General features: G+C 37.2%; 1 protein-coding gene across 2 annotated transcripts in view; it reads right to left on the bottom strand.

Annotated features, from left to right (window-relative positions):
* Positions 1–1,085: 1,085 nt before the first annotated feature.
* The window catches only part of LOC114876859, a 60,303-nt gene continuing 43,994 nt past the window's right edge, over positions 1,086–17,394 (bottom strand). For both annotated transcript variants that reach the window (XM_029188742.2, XM_029188741.2), the window contains exons 5-7: positions 13,473–13,606; positions 8,617–8,929; positions 1,086–3,525 (exon numbers count right to left, since the gene is read on the bottom strand). In XM_029188742.2, coding sequence (XP_029044575.1) covers positions 3,437–3,525; positions 8,617–8,929; positions 13,473–13,606 — 536 coding nt within the window. In that variant the 3' untranslated portion in view covers positions 1,086–3,436. The remainder of the gene's footprint in view (positions 3,526–8,616; positions 8,930–13,472; positions 13,607–17,394) is intronic.

The following is a 17,394-nucleotide window of genomic DNA, read 5'->3' as shown; positions in this document are numbered from 1 at the left end:
TGTTCGGGCGACAAGCGTTTAAGCCTCTCGGTGCACAGCGAGTGTAAGTAAAAAGCGTAACGCGTCGGGGCGTACCCTTTCGAACGGAATATCGGATTTTCGGATTTAAAAGTGTAAACGGATTAGTCGGTTGTGAATGGCGCATCTTTGAAGGATTAATAGGGTCGAAGTTAGACGGAGAGACCGTGCATGTAGCCAAGCGCTACGGTTGATCGTGTATCGCATGTGAAACGGGTAATTGAATTATTTCATCAGTATTATTGGCAGTGAGGCGGAAACAAATGGAGTAATAACGTCGGTAACACGATTCATTCGACGCGAGCTTTTGATAAAATAACATTTGTTACCGATACGTTGCACTGCTCGCAGGTCTGTGACTTTCATTGGTACACACCTGCCCATGGATTTCGTTGCTCTGTTAACCAGCCGGCAATCTTGTAACGATACGTAAAATCACGATTAACACGCGTAGAAATTGGTCCGATCTATTCAATGCTAGATTTTCATGAATATTCATTGATCAGTTCCTATTATTCTGAATGAAATCGTAATTTGCTGAAAGGACCGGATAGCGTTGAAGGTTTGTAACTGTCAGCTGTTTCCTGCCCAAGCGATAGTTCTTTAATCCTCGGATGTTAAATTTTCAATTTAATTTTGTACTTCGCATTATTTTTATTTTCGAAATCATAGACTGTTCTTTTGAAGTTATTCGTCCAATATACGAAATTCTTTCGTTGGAAAGTTATACGTTTTATCTTAAATCCAGGCTCCGCTGTTCAAAGGTTAATTAAATACTTAAAATTCTTCAATTTTCTTGCGAATTTAAGCATCATTCAAATGAATTTTTATTCATCGCTGTATTAAATGTTACTGGTATTATTATTCATTATTCATGGTATCTTTAATATTCGTGGTTCTATGTATTCGTTACTTACAGTCATCCGTATCCGTGGACAAATCTCTGTGAATTTATTTCTGTGGTAAAACTTCTTCACACCTTATCTAAATAACGCTGCAAATATTTGGAATTATTCAAATAAAGTTTGATTTAAATACAACATTTATTCACGATACCAGATCAATATTTTACTCGTACGTGTATAAAAAAATATTCATGATGCATAAATAATGCTTTATTCGAATTAACAATGATTCGTTAACCACAAACTTCTTTTTCATAATAAAATTAAAAAATTCTAAATTTCAGGATTTTCTATTTAACATTATGTGTTTGAAAATAAAAGTGGATCGAAGGGGATGCATGATGGCACGAAATGAAACGATTCTGTGGTCATATCATTATTATTATCATAAATATTCTTTCGTATCGTGACAAGCTGAGGAACATAATGAGCATCGATACCAAAAAATTGGCAAAAATTTGACTAGCATCTTCTCTGTCTCCTTGACACAACGAAAAAATCATTAAAACTATGCTGCAGACACGCGAAACACCTCTGACACTTTACACTCTCGCTTACATTTATTTCTTAAATCGTCGTGTATACCGATCGGTTCGAAAATATTCTATCGCTCTCGTGCGTTCACCTTCACATATTAATTTCTTTCTTTTTCTTTTTGGCTAATCTCGAAATTGAAACGCGTCCACCTAACGAACGGTCGCTCGCTTTAGCTACATACGTAGAAACGATGAGGTTGTTTTTTCAAAAATACTTATTACAATTAGAAAATCATGTAGAGTATTATTCAGTCGTTGCGATTCTTAATCGATTAATCCATAAACTAATAGCTAGCACACATCGCTCGTTAATATATAATATACATATACATATATATATATATATATATATACGATTTCAATCTTTTTTCTTTTTAAATTCTTTCAATCGTCGCGTCTCGTTCAAACAACGACCCAATCAATCGAACCAGAATGAATTTCCTCAAAACGTTTCGAAGTGAAGGAAAACTTAATACCCGTTCGTCGATGTTCCAGGCCGTACGCAACCAGGAAACGCAACATTCCGGCCGGAAGTCGAGGGTAGAGAACGGTAAGCTCGATACACGTGGTATATTCACTGTAAACAGAACGTGGCTGCAAATCGCTTTAATCGTTCAGTCGCGTTCGAAGTTGTGTGAAACGCGGCTGATAAATGTATCGAAAGAGGGGAACGCATTAAATCGAACAGCAAACAGGTATTAATTTAATGAAGCGAACGCTTAATGAGCCCCGACATGAACGTGAATCGTAACCCGTGAACGAAATTTCATTTCGTTACAGAACGATCGTTTCTCGTTGACTCTCAAATGATCGAGCTCGTCTCTTTTTTTTTCAGGAGTTTATTTTGTTTCCATTTTCCTCCTTTCTTCGTTAAAATTTTTTTTTTTTTTTTTGGCGAGGAGTATTCTTAATATACGAGAAAGAAAAGATGATGTTTTGACATCGTTCCTCGTTATAATACATATAGTATCCTTATCCGTTTCCTCTTCCTCCTCAGAACGCGAGATCCTTGTTGGAAACACGAGAACAGTGGCAACCGCAAAGCGACTACACGTCGAATATCCGATTCATCAGGTACATCTCCTCGCACACTGTTTCATGTACTTTCAGGCGAACCGAGTGATGTCAGGCTAATCGGGGTACGGATCAAGAGACAGGATGGAGAAATAGAGATTGAGATCGACGAAGATAGATTATACATATACAGGGCCTTTCAAGAATGATGCACGTTGTTGAAATTGCAATTTTAAATTGCTCCTATTAATTCTGGTGTGATTAAATGATTTCAGTATCTTTGGCAATAGCATAATATTTTACCTTCACAAAATAATTTTAATACCGTAATAAATAATCCACTCTAGATTTAAAAAAGTCAGATGACAGGAAATCAAATTTTGGAACTTGATTTGCAAAATTCTAAAGAATCAATGGATAGTCCGCACCAATTTTGAACCAGCCTGTATAATATATCCACGCTAGGTCAGTCGTTTCGAGTTTATAAAAAAGTACGAAAACGAAAAGATCTATCGCTCTTTCTTCGAAACGATGCGACGTAAAACGTACTATACGGTTCTATCTACACACTGCAAACACATGTATTCTCGTCGAAAGGAAGCGACATATACGGTCTAATAATAAAATATACCCCGAAACATTCCTCTCTTATTCTCTTTGGTTTCGTCGTTCTTACATCGACATTGGCGGACCACGAGTACCTTTCGTTGATCGTAAAGAGACACGAATCTTATCACCCGACATCCTTTACCATTCATGCTGATCCAAATCGAATTCAGCGTCGTTTCCTGTCATTTCTTCTCCGTGGTTCATCTCGCACCGTGGTCCGAAAAATGGCGCGAAACGTGCGTCGTCTGTCGCCCGAGGATGATCAGATCACACAAAGCGGCCCGGACTTTCTTACAAGCACGTCGATTTATATAAAACAGCTCCAAAGCGCGCGCGTACTTAATTGCGTTACGGTTAACGAATGGCGATCAGAAGAAACGCGAACAGTCCGAGCACCAGCCTCGAAGACGGTAGCCTTGGTTCCGTCCTGGACGAGCCGAGAACTGGAAGCAGAGAATACACAGTGTTCTGCATCGAAAGTTTCATATTTGGTATCATTAGCACCTTTTCTTTAATCAGAGGATCGATGTTGATTGGTGGCTAAATCTACCCTATATATATCCGCGAATAGCGGATCGTTTAAACAAAACAATTTTCGATGTACCAATATAAATATTATTCCTCCTCACTGTCAAACTAGGCAATGGATCTGGTATCGTACCGATGAAAAATAAATAAAAATATGGAAACAATATTTGTTTCATTTCTTTGCTTACAAACAGGATTATTTTCCTTATTTACAAATTTTTCGAGCAGAAATAAACAGACATAAATAAAAATAAAATTCCCGTCGAACGTTGATATCGGAGATATCGGAGTAAGGTATTACTTGAATGTATGCAACGAGGATACTCAATAATTCTGATGAACGCAAATTATCGTATAAACGACGCGAAACCGTTTGGAAAATGTACGAGGTAATTAGCAACCGTAAGCAAAATGAAAATAAACCGCATCGGTTTGGTAGAAAGGGGAGTGCAATTTGAAATCTTTCGGATAGCAGATAAGAGACGGAAATACGTCGATGGTTCGAACCAAACGATATTCGTCGTTCCACGAATTTTCAGGGAGGGAAGAAACATTCGGATTCTAGCGTGGATAAAATTGCAGATCGATGCTTTTCGTTGAACAGCCTTCTCTGGCTGCTTTGGTCGGGGGATAAAGCGATGGAAGCCGGAAAATTCGAGCGCATCGCTTCGGCACCGTTTACGAGAATCTCCTCCTTGCGTGGACGCGCGAAACTTTTGGAATTAATTCGCGCCATTCACCCCGCGTACACCCCCGCCACGCCGCTAATATATCCACCGTAGTCAGCGAATATATGGCCGGATGAGAATTGAAAGTAATAAAACCCAGTTTCCTTCGAACATAATAATGCAAAAAATTCGAATCGACGGAGAGAACGCTTCTGCTTTAACAGCCTCGTTTCGGATCTACGAAAGCGGGCTAAAGTTTTGGGCCGTTAGATTATTTTGTTACATTTATGTTAGGCTGAATTTAGTTTAAATTAGAATGACTTTGTAATTAAAATTTATTTTAATTTGACAAAATACTCATTTTTATTCATTAAATCAATTTAATTATTACTATATTAAATGACTTAGTCATTTTGGTAACGAAAATGGTCGAATAATTGCAAGAATTAAGATTTCCATACACTTTTTATATCTTTCCCGTACATTAATAATAAAAATTTTAATTTACTTAGAAAACTGTAATTTCAAATGTTACGAAGACAATATTACGTTTTAATTCATATAGCCTGGATTTTACAAATCATGAAAATTAATATTGTATCCTATAACTTGATCCTTTATCCTATATCAATATAGATATTGTCAAGGAAGTCTTTGATGACCGACAACCATATAGAATGGATCCCCTTAAAATGTCATTTTTGTTCGCTACTGTAGCTCATTAAATTTCCTCCCCATCATTCGGCCATCGAGAGAGTTAATGAATTTATCTAACAACCTGTACGAAATATCTTCATTTTTTCCCCTCCCTTTCGCATCAGCCCGATGAATAATGATTTTCAAGCTATCGACAGGATCACTTTGCCACGCCTGACCCACTAATTAACCCTCGACCGTACCGTGACTCGATTTACACTGACAGTCTCGATCCTGTCACAGGCTCGATCAAATATTATTCAATGCTTTTCGAGCGAATTAACTAACCCGGTGCCGGCGTTTCGGTCACGGTTCCAGGCCTCGAATAACATTTGAACGAACTGCAAGCGAACCGTGACCGTAACTCGACCAATCTCTCTTTCGTTCATCTGCACGTTGAACGCATCCTAATTATAACACGCTGCGTTAATCGTTCGGATCCCCGGGTTTTACAATGCTCATTTTCGTTTCCGGTTAATTTAACAAGTTTCAAAGAGCCGAACCGAGAGGAGACGCGCAAACAACGCGGTATATAAAATAACGACACGTTCGCGGCGATTCGTGCGGCCCCCGTTTAATTATCACTACCCAACCTTTTCTCTCATGTTATTATTATATATTATAGTTTGTATACTATATTAAACCAGCTATTTATCGTCACGATTACACGCCACGACAACCGCCATGTTAATTCGTCCGCAAATCTGACCCTCTACATTCGCGTACACTTTGAACCGATGCGACGGAACGATTGTTCCCGGTCTAACGAGCAAATATTTCATTTATCAGATAAGTTACTTTGGTAACGACCGGTCGAGGAAACGAAACGACCAGATGGTTGCAAGCTGGAACGATGAAGAGACGATCACGAATGAAAATCAAGAGAGAGAGAGAGAAGTTCCATAACGAGGCAAATAGCTAACTCAAATAACGAAACGAAGTTTTTTGCATGCCACGATAGACCGATTCGATCGTGACTCTCGTCCCTCCTTTTTATTCCTTCTACGATGATACGATTTCGATTGAATTGTTCCCATCGTGTTATTGTACAGGATATACTGTAATACGTGTGGTAGATTCACCACAGATAAATAATAAAAAGTGTTCGTATAAACGTTTGTCCTATCTGAGCTTGTTTCTGGATTATAAAATGTTTTTCTCTTGCAGTAATTGCTTTGATAAACTAAGCTCTTTACTCGGTGCTTGATATTTCAAACATACTAGTCTGACTTTACGACCGCACTATATTTCTTCCTCCAACTATATACGAAAAAATGCATTGTAATTCAGAAACGAGATCAGATAAGACAAAAGTTTATATGAATTTTTTTATTATTTATGTGTATTAAATCCTCCACTGAAGTTACGTTCGCGTATTATGTGAAGGATCCTGATATACCATGAGGTTTTCTTCCTCCTTGCACTAATAATTTTGTCAAACTAAGCTCTTCAATCAGTACTTCATATTTTAGGTATGCACCGAACACACTAGTCTGACCGATTTTACGACCACGTTATATCTACTCCTTCAACTATACACCAGAAAATGCACTGTAACTCGGAAACGAGATGAGATAGAACAAAAGTTTATACGAACCTTTTTTATCATTTATGTATACTGAATCTACCATTGAAATTATATTCACGTATTATATGAAACTGATACACCACGAGGTTTGTTCCTTCTTTATAACTTAGCGCACAACGATACCATCGATCATCGCGTCGTTATGAAATCGAAATTTCTTGGTCAGATAAGCGTGGCTCACTTGACGTCAAATAATTCGAAGCCGCAGCAAATAATCGTGGAATGCGTCGGGAATTATCCTTGCCGCAGGCTCGGATTACCTGGCGTGAAACGAATTATTTGATGGCATGCCGAGCTATTTGACGTTAACCAGGATAATTCGGCTGGTCAGATTATCCGAACCGCGGGCCAGACAAACAGTCGGATATTCGGGTGACCGCAGCCTCGTTTAGAACGAGGAATAGAAAAAAAAAGAGGAAAAAATTAGGTAACTTCGTTTGGTTGATTTCATTGGTCGAGCGATTAGTTGGCCCGTTAACGAGAAGACATTCGTTTTCGTCCAACATTTCAGCATGGATCGATCGCTTATTCATTGATCGAATAATATTCTTCTACAGCATTTTGCATCCGATTTCAAAAATGCACGGATCTTATGAAAATATGATTGAAAGGATTCGAGAGATTCCAGTTTATACATTTTTATCTCGACTTCTCTTTGAGTTAGAGCTACCACGATAATGGCAGTGTTTTACAAAAGTTAATTAGCCAATTACCAATTTCCACTCATAATTCAGTACCTATTGAAAAGACATTTATTCCTAATTAGCTCTGAATACAAAGGTAGCTCATCAATCTGAGACATAATTAATTTTAATAACCCAAGAATACATACCAGAGTAGCACACTTATTCAGACAGCTATTTGAAAATTTGCTAACAATTGCAATGCTTCATCTGTTTAATAATTCCCTAACTATTATCCGTCAGTGCATAATTCTTGCTTTATTAAAACTTCGTTCTCGTATTTGATTTCATTTGTAATTAATTTCACTGTATCAAAAGGAGTATTATTATGAAGTTGTAAAATAATATAAATTAATACACCTCTATTGTAATTCTACAAACAAATATACTGTTGTTAATTTTATACGGAAAGGTTGGACAGGGTGAATTTGAAGTTTACCTGTGCTGTACGTTACGATTTTAAATGTTCAGAGATATTTTTTATTTATAAAGTCGCTTTTAACCTTCGCAGAAATGGCACGTATCGTTGCCTTGTGTTCCATGACCCTTGAACTTAAAAAATGGAACACTGTGAGGTGAATTAATTAAGAACAGGAAGTACACAAGAACGAGATGCTTAAACAGGACAATCGATACTCCGATGTTTAACGGAAGTATACAAATCTTATATTCAGGGTATGTAAAAATAAATGAATTTTACCCAGGCTTTCGCTAACAGTAGTTACTGATCCAGATAATCAAGAATAATTTATACGATTACCTTTTACTCATCGAAATAGGCTCTATTACCATTGACGACCTTTCTCTATCGTGCAACGAGGTCATTGGGACCTTTCGTGCAAAATTGTATCGACTTAGCCTTAAAATGCAGTACAGTTTCGAGAGTCCTTCGAATATCGATGCTTCTGAAGAGATGATAATCTATTGGACAGTAAGGTGGCTACTAAGGCATAGTCTCTCGATTTAACTTTCAACCCTTCTATTAGGTAATCTCTAACAAAACGACTATTTTACTAATTGTTCCATTAAATTGCCTTTGGTTTATTTCCAGGCGAAGCTAATTTTTCTAACTATAAATTCCTTTGTTAGAATGGAGTAGTATCTGTGATTTTATTACAAAAAAATTTGTCGAATATAATAAATCTTATTTTGACGAGTAAAGATGTTATTTAGAGTTGAGTTTAGTTTAAATATGAAATTAAAAATACTTAGAATTCTTTACCGAAGTTTGGAGAAAACTGAAGATAGCGCCAAAATAGCAGACAATTACCTAAACATTATTTTATTATTAAATTATTTCATCTTCCTTTCACCAATCAAATTTTCCATAGAACCTATAATTAAAAATATATGACAGCAAACTTTTGTTACCTTTAACTCCGACATGACCGTCAGGTTTCTTTTGGCCAGTTTGAAAGTTGGGTGGTGGTTGGAGATAGTTGATGCCGACGATCGTGGCGGCTGGCTCGTAATGTATCACCCTGGGCCTGTCCTCTTCGGCGCTGACCTCGGTACTCTTCCAGTATATGTCGTATATCGAGGCGCTGCAGCGTATCTTCATTTTGCCGGTCCTAGTGGCGAAGTGTTCGTGCGTAACGAGAAACTGAAGTCCGATCTGGGAGATCTGCCACTCCGATTCGTTCGTGTCGAGGGGGCTGTACGTGCGGACGTGCGGCTTCAGCGGCTGTGGCAACGGAACGTGGATGATGGTGGTTGTCGCACGGGTTTATGCTCGAGGAATCCTGGCGAGCCAGCGTTAAAATCGGCCAACTCCCGCTGGAGTAGACGACTTAATTTCGATAATTAATTCTCGCCGAGTTTAAAGCCGGCCGCCCAGTGCCGTTTTACACGACAAATTTCCACGATTAGTCGAACGATCCGAGCGCGGAGTTCACTAATCGCCGCGAGCGTATCCGCGTAATTCGGCTCGTTCAATGTTTCAAAGATCATCGTCCTAATCCTTTGCGGTCTGTTTTTCACCGATCCGACGAAACTTACCGGGCTCGGTTCGATTTTAGACAGAGAAATGGCTTTAAAATCTACTATCCGTCTTTGCAGAGTTACTATATCACGATGTAATTGCTCTCGATATATTCTCCTTTTACTACTAGTAGAATTTCATTTTCATTCGAAATAACACAATGGCATTCATAATATTATGGCTACAAATTAATTGGATTGATAATTACTATTTCAAATTTGAATATTTTCCCGAGCTTCTGTACATTTGAAAAGTGGTACGAAAATATAATGAGAATAATAATTACTTCAATGATCGGAATTACCATAATTTTTAAAAAGTATATCTTCAATAAAAAAAAGAAGAGCCGCAGAATTCATTTCTATATATTCAATATTTTTGATTTTTCACAAAAAAAATTGATTGTAGAGACTCTCAGAAAATGATTGATAAAAAACTTGTATAAAAAGCAAAAAGAATTTTTAAAAATAAGTTTCAAGCGTGTTGATTAACCAATAACAATGATCAATCAATCGAGACCGATTCTGATTATCGAATCCACGATTGCTGTCGATTTTATTCATCGCGAAACAAGCTTTTGAAATTGAATAAAAACTTGAATGAATCTCGTTAATTAAGCCGATAAAATGTTTCAATTGCCAAAGCTTCGATCTGATTGATAAAAGTAAATTAAAAACGGATGTAAAGCAGCCTAAATGCTCGAGAGCACAAAGTGCTTATCGACGATACGTTATTCGAAATATTCAAAGCAATGACTACGGGTTATTATTTTAAGCAGATTTCAATGAAAACGATCTGGACTCCCGTTTCAAACACAAAGGATAAAGGGACAATATTGTACAAAACTTGGACTAAAAGCCAACGGTAACATAAATACACGTACCGGTAACGTGTGCTAGACAGAGTGTTTCAGTTGCAAAAGATAACAAAATTTATAGCAAATGTTTGTCCAAACTTCGATGCTGTTCGCGGACACGGCAAGACCGCAAAGGATTAACGATCGGAGCTGTTACGTTGAAATCCCTTCATTTTGTACCATGAAGAAAATTGATCTATCTTACAGTAACAACATCCTGTAACACGTTTCACAGATACCCAAGGAAGTTTGCTGTTTCCTTTTATTAATTATCTAATTTCAAGTACGAGGCTACTTACTCTGGAAGGAGTTAAACATAGAGCCTCGAAGCAAACCGAAAGATAAACAGAAACAGCTTCTTCCTTTTCGCCCTTTTGCGCTCGTAAAACTGACGGAAAAATCGATCCTCGAGTACCCGATTCTTGAATAACAATAATTATTTCATCGATAAAGTTGAGTTTCGATGGTTACTCTCGAACTTTTCTCGCCTGATTTACATTCTACTTTTGTTCTTTTTTACGACATGATGTTTGAAATGCATATAGTTCATTGTGTAGATAGACGAGGAAGAAAAACTCGTTCATAAGGTAGCGTCGCGTAACTTTTCGCTACGAAATCGAATCGGCATGGTTCAGTTGTAGCCGGAACACGGCTATTCATCGCGGAGAACAGGTGTCCAAAAATCGACCCCGTGAAATATTTTACCGTGAAACAATGCCGCCACTTCGATCTATATCACGAAAATGTAATTTTCAATCGGTACTGGGATTCTCTGTAGCAGAATGTTCCATCGGTTTTTCGGAAAACTTTTGTAGCTGTATTTTATGACTGAAAATAAGTCCACGAGAAGATTAAATAAATGTTTAATCAGCACAGTGATTGACGTTGCAATCATTATAAATTTAAAACAATTGAACAATTCAAGGAACATTGATGGAAATTTTTAAATAGAAAGAGTAATTATTTAAGGTACGGTTGAACCAATTTTTAATTCTAATTTTTCACTTGTTTCCTTGAATAATTTATGTATATTTGCGATTAAATCGAGCTTCTTCAGAAAAATGGCGATGTCTCCCCCCCCCCCCCGGTTTTCCGGATTCCCGACCTCCCCCGTAAGTTCCCTCGGGTTCTCGGCTTCTGGAGTTCCGAGGTTCTTTACATCGTTATTGTTGAATAACCCCATACTTTTTATTAGTAGCGTACATTTTTTTCAGAAATATTTTTAACCCTGCTTGTAATAATTAAAGCACCGATACGAGTTTATTAATACTTGAACAACACTGAAAATGTTAAACCATGTATTCAGGATAAAAGGAGCAACGTCAATTGCTTCATTTGTTTTCAACTATTCAAATTAACGATAGCCTTTCTCGAATGTAGTTTCGTGTTTTGAGAATGGGCCAGTCGTTTGATTAGCTGAACAAATGTGGCCGTTTTTCGTTGGAGTAAAAAATAAAATGGAAAAAGTAGGAGTTTCGAGAGAATGTGAAGGTAGAATGTATAGGCAGCTGGATAAATTTTACCGGAAAAAATTATGGGGTTGAAGAATGACAGGTTAATTGGATTGTTCAATGAAGCTCGGATCAGGTATCTGGTTTTTTATCGAAAAATTACCCTTCTAATTCAACTGTTCAGCTTGCTATCGAGGTCTTTTTCATAGCAACTAACTAGTTTTATTTCGAGTGTACTTACATTATCTATTATTTTAATTGTTATAAAGTAATAATTATGAATTTGCAATTTCGACCCAATATTCATTGCTATGCTGAATAATTGTTCTATTATCCCAGGTATCGATGAAAAACGAAATCCTTGATAAGCAAAAATGTTCTCCGGTTCGATATCGAAGGTGGAAGAGAAAATGAAACCATAATGAATTGAGTTCAATCAAATTCTAGTCGGCCAACTTGAACGCGAACAAACAAAAACGCGTTAACCTATTTTCTGCCATAATTCAAGCCCGTTTCCTCTACACCTAACCCGGTGCACTTCAATCTCTTCGTTCAATTCCGTTATATATCGAGGATAAAAATAAAGAAAAGGAAGGCAGAATTGCATGCAATAAAGCAAGCATAGGTACGTATACCCGAGGTATACTACGACTGTTAATTCAATCTCCTAAATTCGATCCGACTTGGAATAACATAAACAAAACTGGACCGGACAAATCGAATATCCGGAAGCCGGTAGCCGAGAATCGTGTGCAAGAAAACGCGTTAAGCCGTCCGACTCTATATAATTCACCCTGCTTTTCCTACCCATCTCGAGCTACCGGTTCTATATTCAATCTCTTAACTCGATTTCATTCGACACCGAGGTAAAACGAAGCGGAAAGGCAGTGTTCGCGGGTCTCGCATAATGAATCCACCTCTATCCTCTTCAACATCGCAACAAGGCGTACCTGAAAACGAGCAACAACCACGATTCTCGAAAGCTCGATCCTCGAAATCTCAAACACGAATCCCTAATTGTTCGGAGCTGTGTAGTAGATGCTTTACGCCCCCACCATTGCCACCCCATTTCTATTCCTTGGAGGAACGATAGGGTGTTTCGAGCGCAAAAAGGTTTGTTAACTGGTTACGTGTTACAACTTTGGATGGGATCAAGCTGAATGTGCATTCGTAAATCTGAAATGTTTCGTTATGACCAGTCATGAAATATTATTATAAATAACTAAAAGAATAAAAACTGGAAGCTAAGTAGTGTACAGTACTTTCTTTCTAAATTAATATCAATATTAATATTTTCAAAATTAAAACTTTATGAATTATCATTTTTTATCTTCCTCTACACTAAAGGAATCTTCTTTCACACACGTCGAATTGCTCAAAGGAAATCTATTCTTTCTCAGTACTGTACATGAAATGTACTTGGTATACAGTCGTGATCAAATCAGACTTTTCCAAGAAAAATGGTGATATCCCGCATTCTCACCCTATTCTGTCGACAGTCCTGGGAAAAATGACGATATAGGGGAGAGGACCTCATGTATACAGGTCTGTGGCTCCCCATCACTTACACCACATAAACATTTATGCGGGAAAATTTAAATTACTTTATTATTCGTACTTCTCAGTTATATACTAAATTTTATAAAGTTATATCATCTTTCCCTCTAAATTATTTTTTGAGAATTCCTCCTTCCCCTATATCGCTATTTTACCCAGGAAAGCCTACTTTGCTCGATGTTAATTTACTTTTTTCTGCAATTATTCTATTAAAAATTAAAAAAGAAATAGTTAACCCTATAATCTGTCTTAAATTCTTCTGTACAGAACCTGTGGAAGCCTGATTTAATCACGAATGTACACTCGATCCGAACCGTGTTTACAGGAAAGGGTCAACATGCATCACCACGATATATCCCGGGTGTAATAAGCAAAATCATACTTGTCGATCGTTGATGTACCAGGTGAGATTGGCCGCGGGTTTGCTCCGTCCGCATGTGCAGTTCAAACGTAACACATCGTTGATCCGGTATTTGCTCCTTAACCCGTGTATCGACGGATCTTGAGAGGGTAATTCTGCGGAACAAGAGACGTCAGGTACACACACGAGCGGAAATATGCGAAGCATGTTCGAAACGCCGCCTTTGACGTTCGAACGATCTGTGCGCCCCATTCTACATGGTACGAGATATATACGCGTGTTTGTTCGCGATATTCGGTACCGGGAGGCGGGGATTGGAAGTTTTCAAGATTCCCGGATGCACAGGCGTATCCCGATACTCGCTCGCTGATGAAAAATTCTTCTTTTATGCCTGGCAATTCGCGCTCGCCCACCCCATCGCGTTTCGATACTGGAATAATGCATTCGTAAGAGAGACGCCGATCCCTCTGTCAGCCTCTCTGAAAAATAGTTCCGGCGAGGCGTTTTCCAGCCAGCCGTTTGATGTTCCAGGGTACCGCGTCAACTACGGGATACATTTTACTTGACACTGCGCTTTCTTTCACGTAACGACGTAATTACATAGATTTTAAAGGGATACAGGATAAGAAAAAGTTACGAGTTAACGGGGTAGTTCTTTCGAGGAAGATAAGAGAATTGGTTAAATAACAGATTCCTCAGCGTGTTTCCTTTATTCTACCTTCTATTCTGTTGCTTTTGAAACGCGCCAGAGACTTCCGAGTCATTGTTTCTTTCACGTATGCTCGAGTTTCGAGAACCCATGCATCCCGGAAAAATGTTAGTTAATACTATGGCTCTTTCGTGGAAGTAAGGGAAATGTCTAAGCAAAGAATTTGTGTATGTTTTGGAGGGATTCTAGGAAAATTTGAGTTGATGCGGTTCTAGGATGAAGATAAGAAAATCCTCTAAGATTTAGAGTTTAAGTAGTAGATTCTTGAGTGTTTCCTCCTCCTTGTTTTCTTCGTAACACTTTGAAACTTAGAGAGACTTTAAAGTAGTTATTTCCCCTAACACTTGCTCGTATTTTAGAAGGTTATGCATTTCAGATAAATTTTAATTGATATTATCGTTCTTTCGGGGCAATAAAAGTGTAAGAAAAAATTGAGTTAATTCTGTGATAAATATTACACTTTTCTGTCCTTCAACAGCACTGATTTCGCTAAACGAAAACCGAGCGTTTTTCGGTCGCAGAAAATTTAATATTTCTAAATTCTCCCCTGTAATTATATGGAGACAATGATAAAGCGTGAAAAAAAGGAAAAAAAAAAACGAAGAGATTTTTTATCATACCAGTAAACTCATGTTCTTTCGATGTTTTATCGGCGATGGTGTTCGAAATATAAATATTAAAAGCGTCTCTGTACGAGAATTCTTCCGCGAAAGTTTCATATTGCCTCCCTTGGGGATTTTTCCCGTACGAGTTGCGGAAAACGAAGGACCGAGGAAAGTTTCGTCCCGCGGACCAACAAATTCTGATTCTTTCGAATGTATTCGCGCGTGAAACGCGATACGACCGGCGGAATTAGAAACAAACTCTTTTTACTTAACACCTTGCGGATCGCATTTGCAAATATTTCCTTTGCTTCGATCATTTTTCATAGTTCATGTAATTTTAAAAATCGCACCCGTTTTTGAACAGAATTTTAGGAAACAACAAATGCGAGATTTAAAAGATACTATACTTGTATATTTTTGCAAGTGCATCGATGCGTGTACATTTAACAACTGCATTATTTTGTAAAGTGAAATTGCATTTCCTTCTTTCTTTGTACACTCATTTTTTGGAACATTCTAAATAAAAAAAAATTGTACAAATCAACAATTCATGAAATATTTTAAATTGAGAATTGAGATATTTCGTGCGAAAATGTTGGAATTAGTATAAAATAATTTTTTGAATTTTAATTTTGAGAGCTGCTTTCACCTTTTTGGTATGCTGATAAAAAGGAACACGCGTCAAAGATTTTTTTTAATTCTCCATCATGGCAAATTTGCATCAAAAGCAGAGTGTCAATCAATGCTAGCTAATTGAATTTCAAATAAACCACATTTCCTGACCCTATACATTTTAAATAGATGAATATAGAAATCTTAAACAAAATATCTTTTCTATAATTTATTTATTTTTATTTTATTTTTAAATAAAACACACCTCCTATCTCTCTGAATAAATAAATCTGAAGGTCTATAAATACGCTAAATATTTACGTGGAAAGAGATTCATCGATTTTCTAGCAAAATGGAATTTAGATACCGTGCAATACAAGCCATCGATCGTAAATTTGAGACCGTCCCTTAATGAATCGAAAACAGATTACTTTATGAAAATTCAATAATTCCCGCATAAAGCTTCTCGTAAAGCTCGAATGTTCTGCTCCTTATTAAACAGCCGGAATGTTGCAGTTCATTAGTCCTGTTTTCGTTTAAATAATTACTTTTCGACCGCATAATAGTCTGCACCGTTTAATATCTGCACCTCTATTAATATTTCAATTAGACTTCCTAAACTCGTTACATTACCTCAATCCGAAATTCTTCATTCTCGAATCGACGGAAAAGATGATTTTATCGATAAATCCTGTTCCCTGGGTTTCGTTGGTTAATCGATGGAAAAGTTACTAACAAGGAATTTAACGATGCCGTAAAATGGTCATTAAAGCATAATTCCAGCGAAACAAATGGCAATTATGTACAACTTGATGCAATAAACTAGCAATTTCAATAAAATTTTCATCTCTATAGAGTCTGAAAATACGTACAATAATCGAACAGTTGTTTTCTTTCATAATTTACAATCAATGTTATTTTTAATTAAAATCTTTTGAAAGATTATTTTCATAACTGTGAATTCAAATTTGATCGTTTGTCACTCGGTTTAATTATACATCCGCGGACTTTGTCGTTAGTTTTCGAAAGTGTTGGTACGCGTTTGAAAATTTGTCAGTCCGCGGTAAAAATTTATTCGCGGCCGCGCGACGCTTTATTGCAAGCCCCTCGTTTCTCCGTTTTTTATTGTTTAATCTATGCGAAAAATACAGACGAGGAATTTAACGGCCCCATAAAGTGCTCATTAAAGTATTATTCTACTCGAACAAACGGTAATTACCCGCGAATGGATTCTGTAAAATAGTTATTCCCTTCGTCTGTTTGCTTACTCTGATTATTCAAAATGTAACAATAAGAGAGAGAGAAAGAGAGAAACCCTTTACAAATTAACAATCCATACTGTACTTGCCCTGCATTAAAAACATATTATTCTAGAATGCCTTCTACGTTTACGCTTTATACTAAACGTTTTGTCTGTTGATATTTTAATCGCAACCTTTAGGAAAGTTGCAACTGAAGTTTCCTCATCCAACAAAAGGGACGATTTCAAATTCTAATGATCGTTATACCTCCTCGATTTCGTCGCTTCAACGTTCCTCAACTTATTCTACATAAACAAGCTGCAATTACGTAAATAAGATACGATAAAATGGTAATTTAGTCACCGTTCACGATCACTTTAAAATTGTTTTTTTTTAAAGATTGTGTAGTTGTTTTAGGGGTGGGCAGGTACCCGAAAATTCAAGTCCGAGTCAAAAATTTGTTTGAATTCAAGTGAAATTTCGAGAACCAAATATCAACTAAGGATTCGAACTCGATTCGAGACCCAAAATTTAAATACATCCAATTATACATGATAATATATAAAAACCCTTTGAACATTAAAAATTTGAGATAAGTGCTTCGAATGCAATTACAGGTACTCGAACTTTATGTGCTAGACGAACTTTTGAAGTCAAGTCCGAGTCGACCCTACCCGACTCGATCTGAAACTTGGGTACTCGCATACCCCTCTGGTCTAATTTATTATTTATAAAACAGCTGTTAATCTAACACCATAATTGATCGCACGGTGTAA

The sequence above is a fragment of the Osmia bicornis genome, chromosome 6 (genome assembly GCF_907164935.1).
Source record: "Osmia bicornis bicornis chromosome 6, iOsmBic2.1, whole genome shotgun sequence".
In the NCBI taxonomy this organism is placed as follows: domain Eukaryota; kingdom Metazoa; phylum Arthropoda; class Insecta; order Hymenoptera; family Megachilidae; genus Osmia; species Osmia bicornis.
This window is presented reverse-complemented; position numbering and strand designations above follow the sequence as displayed.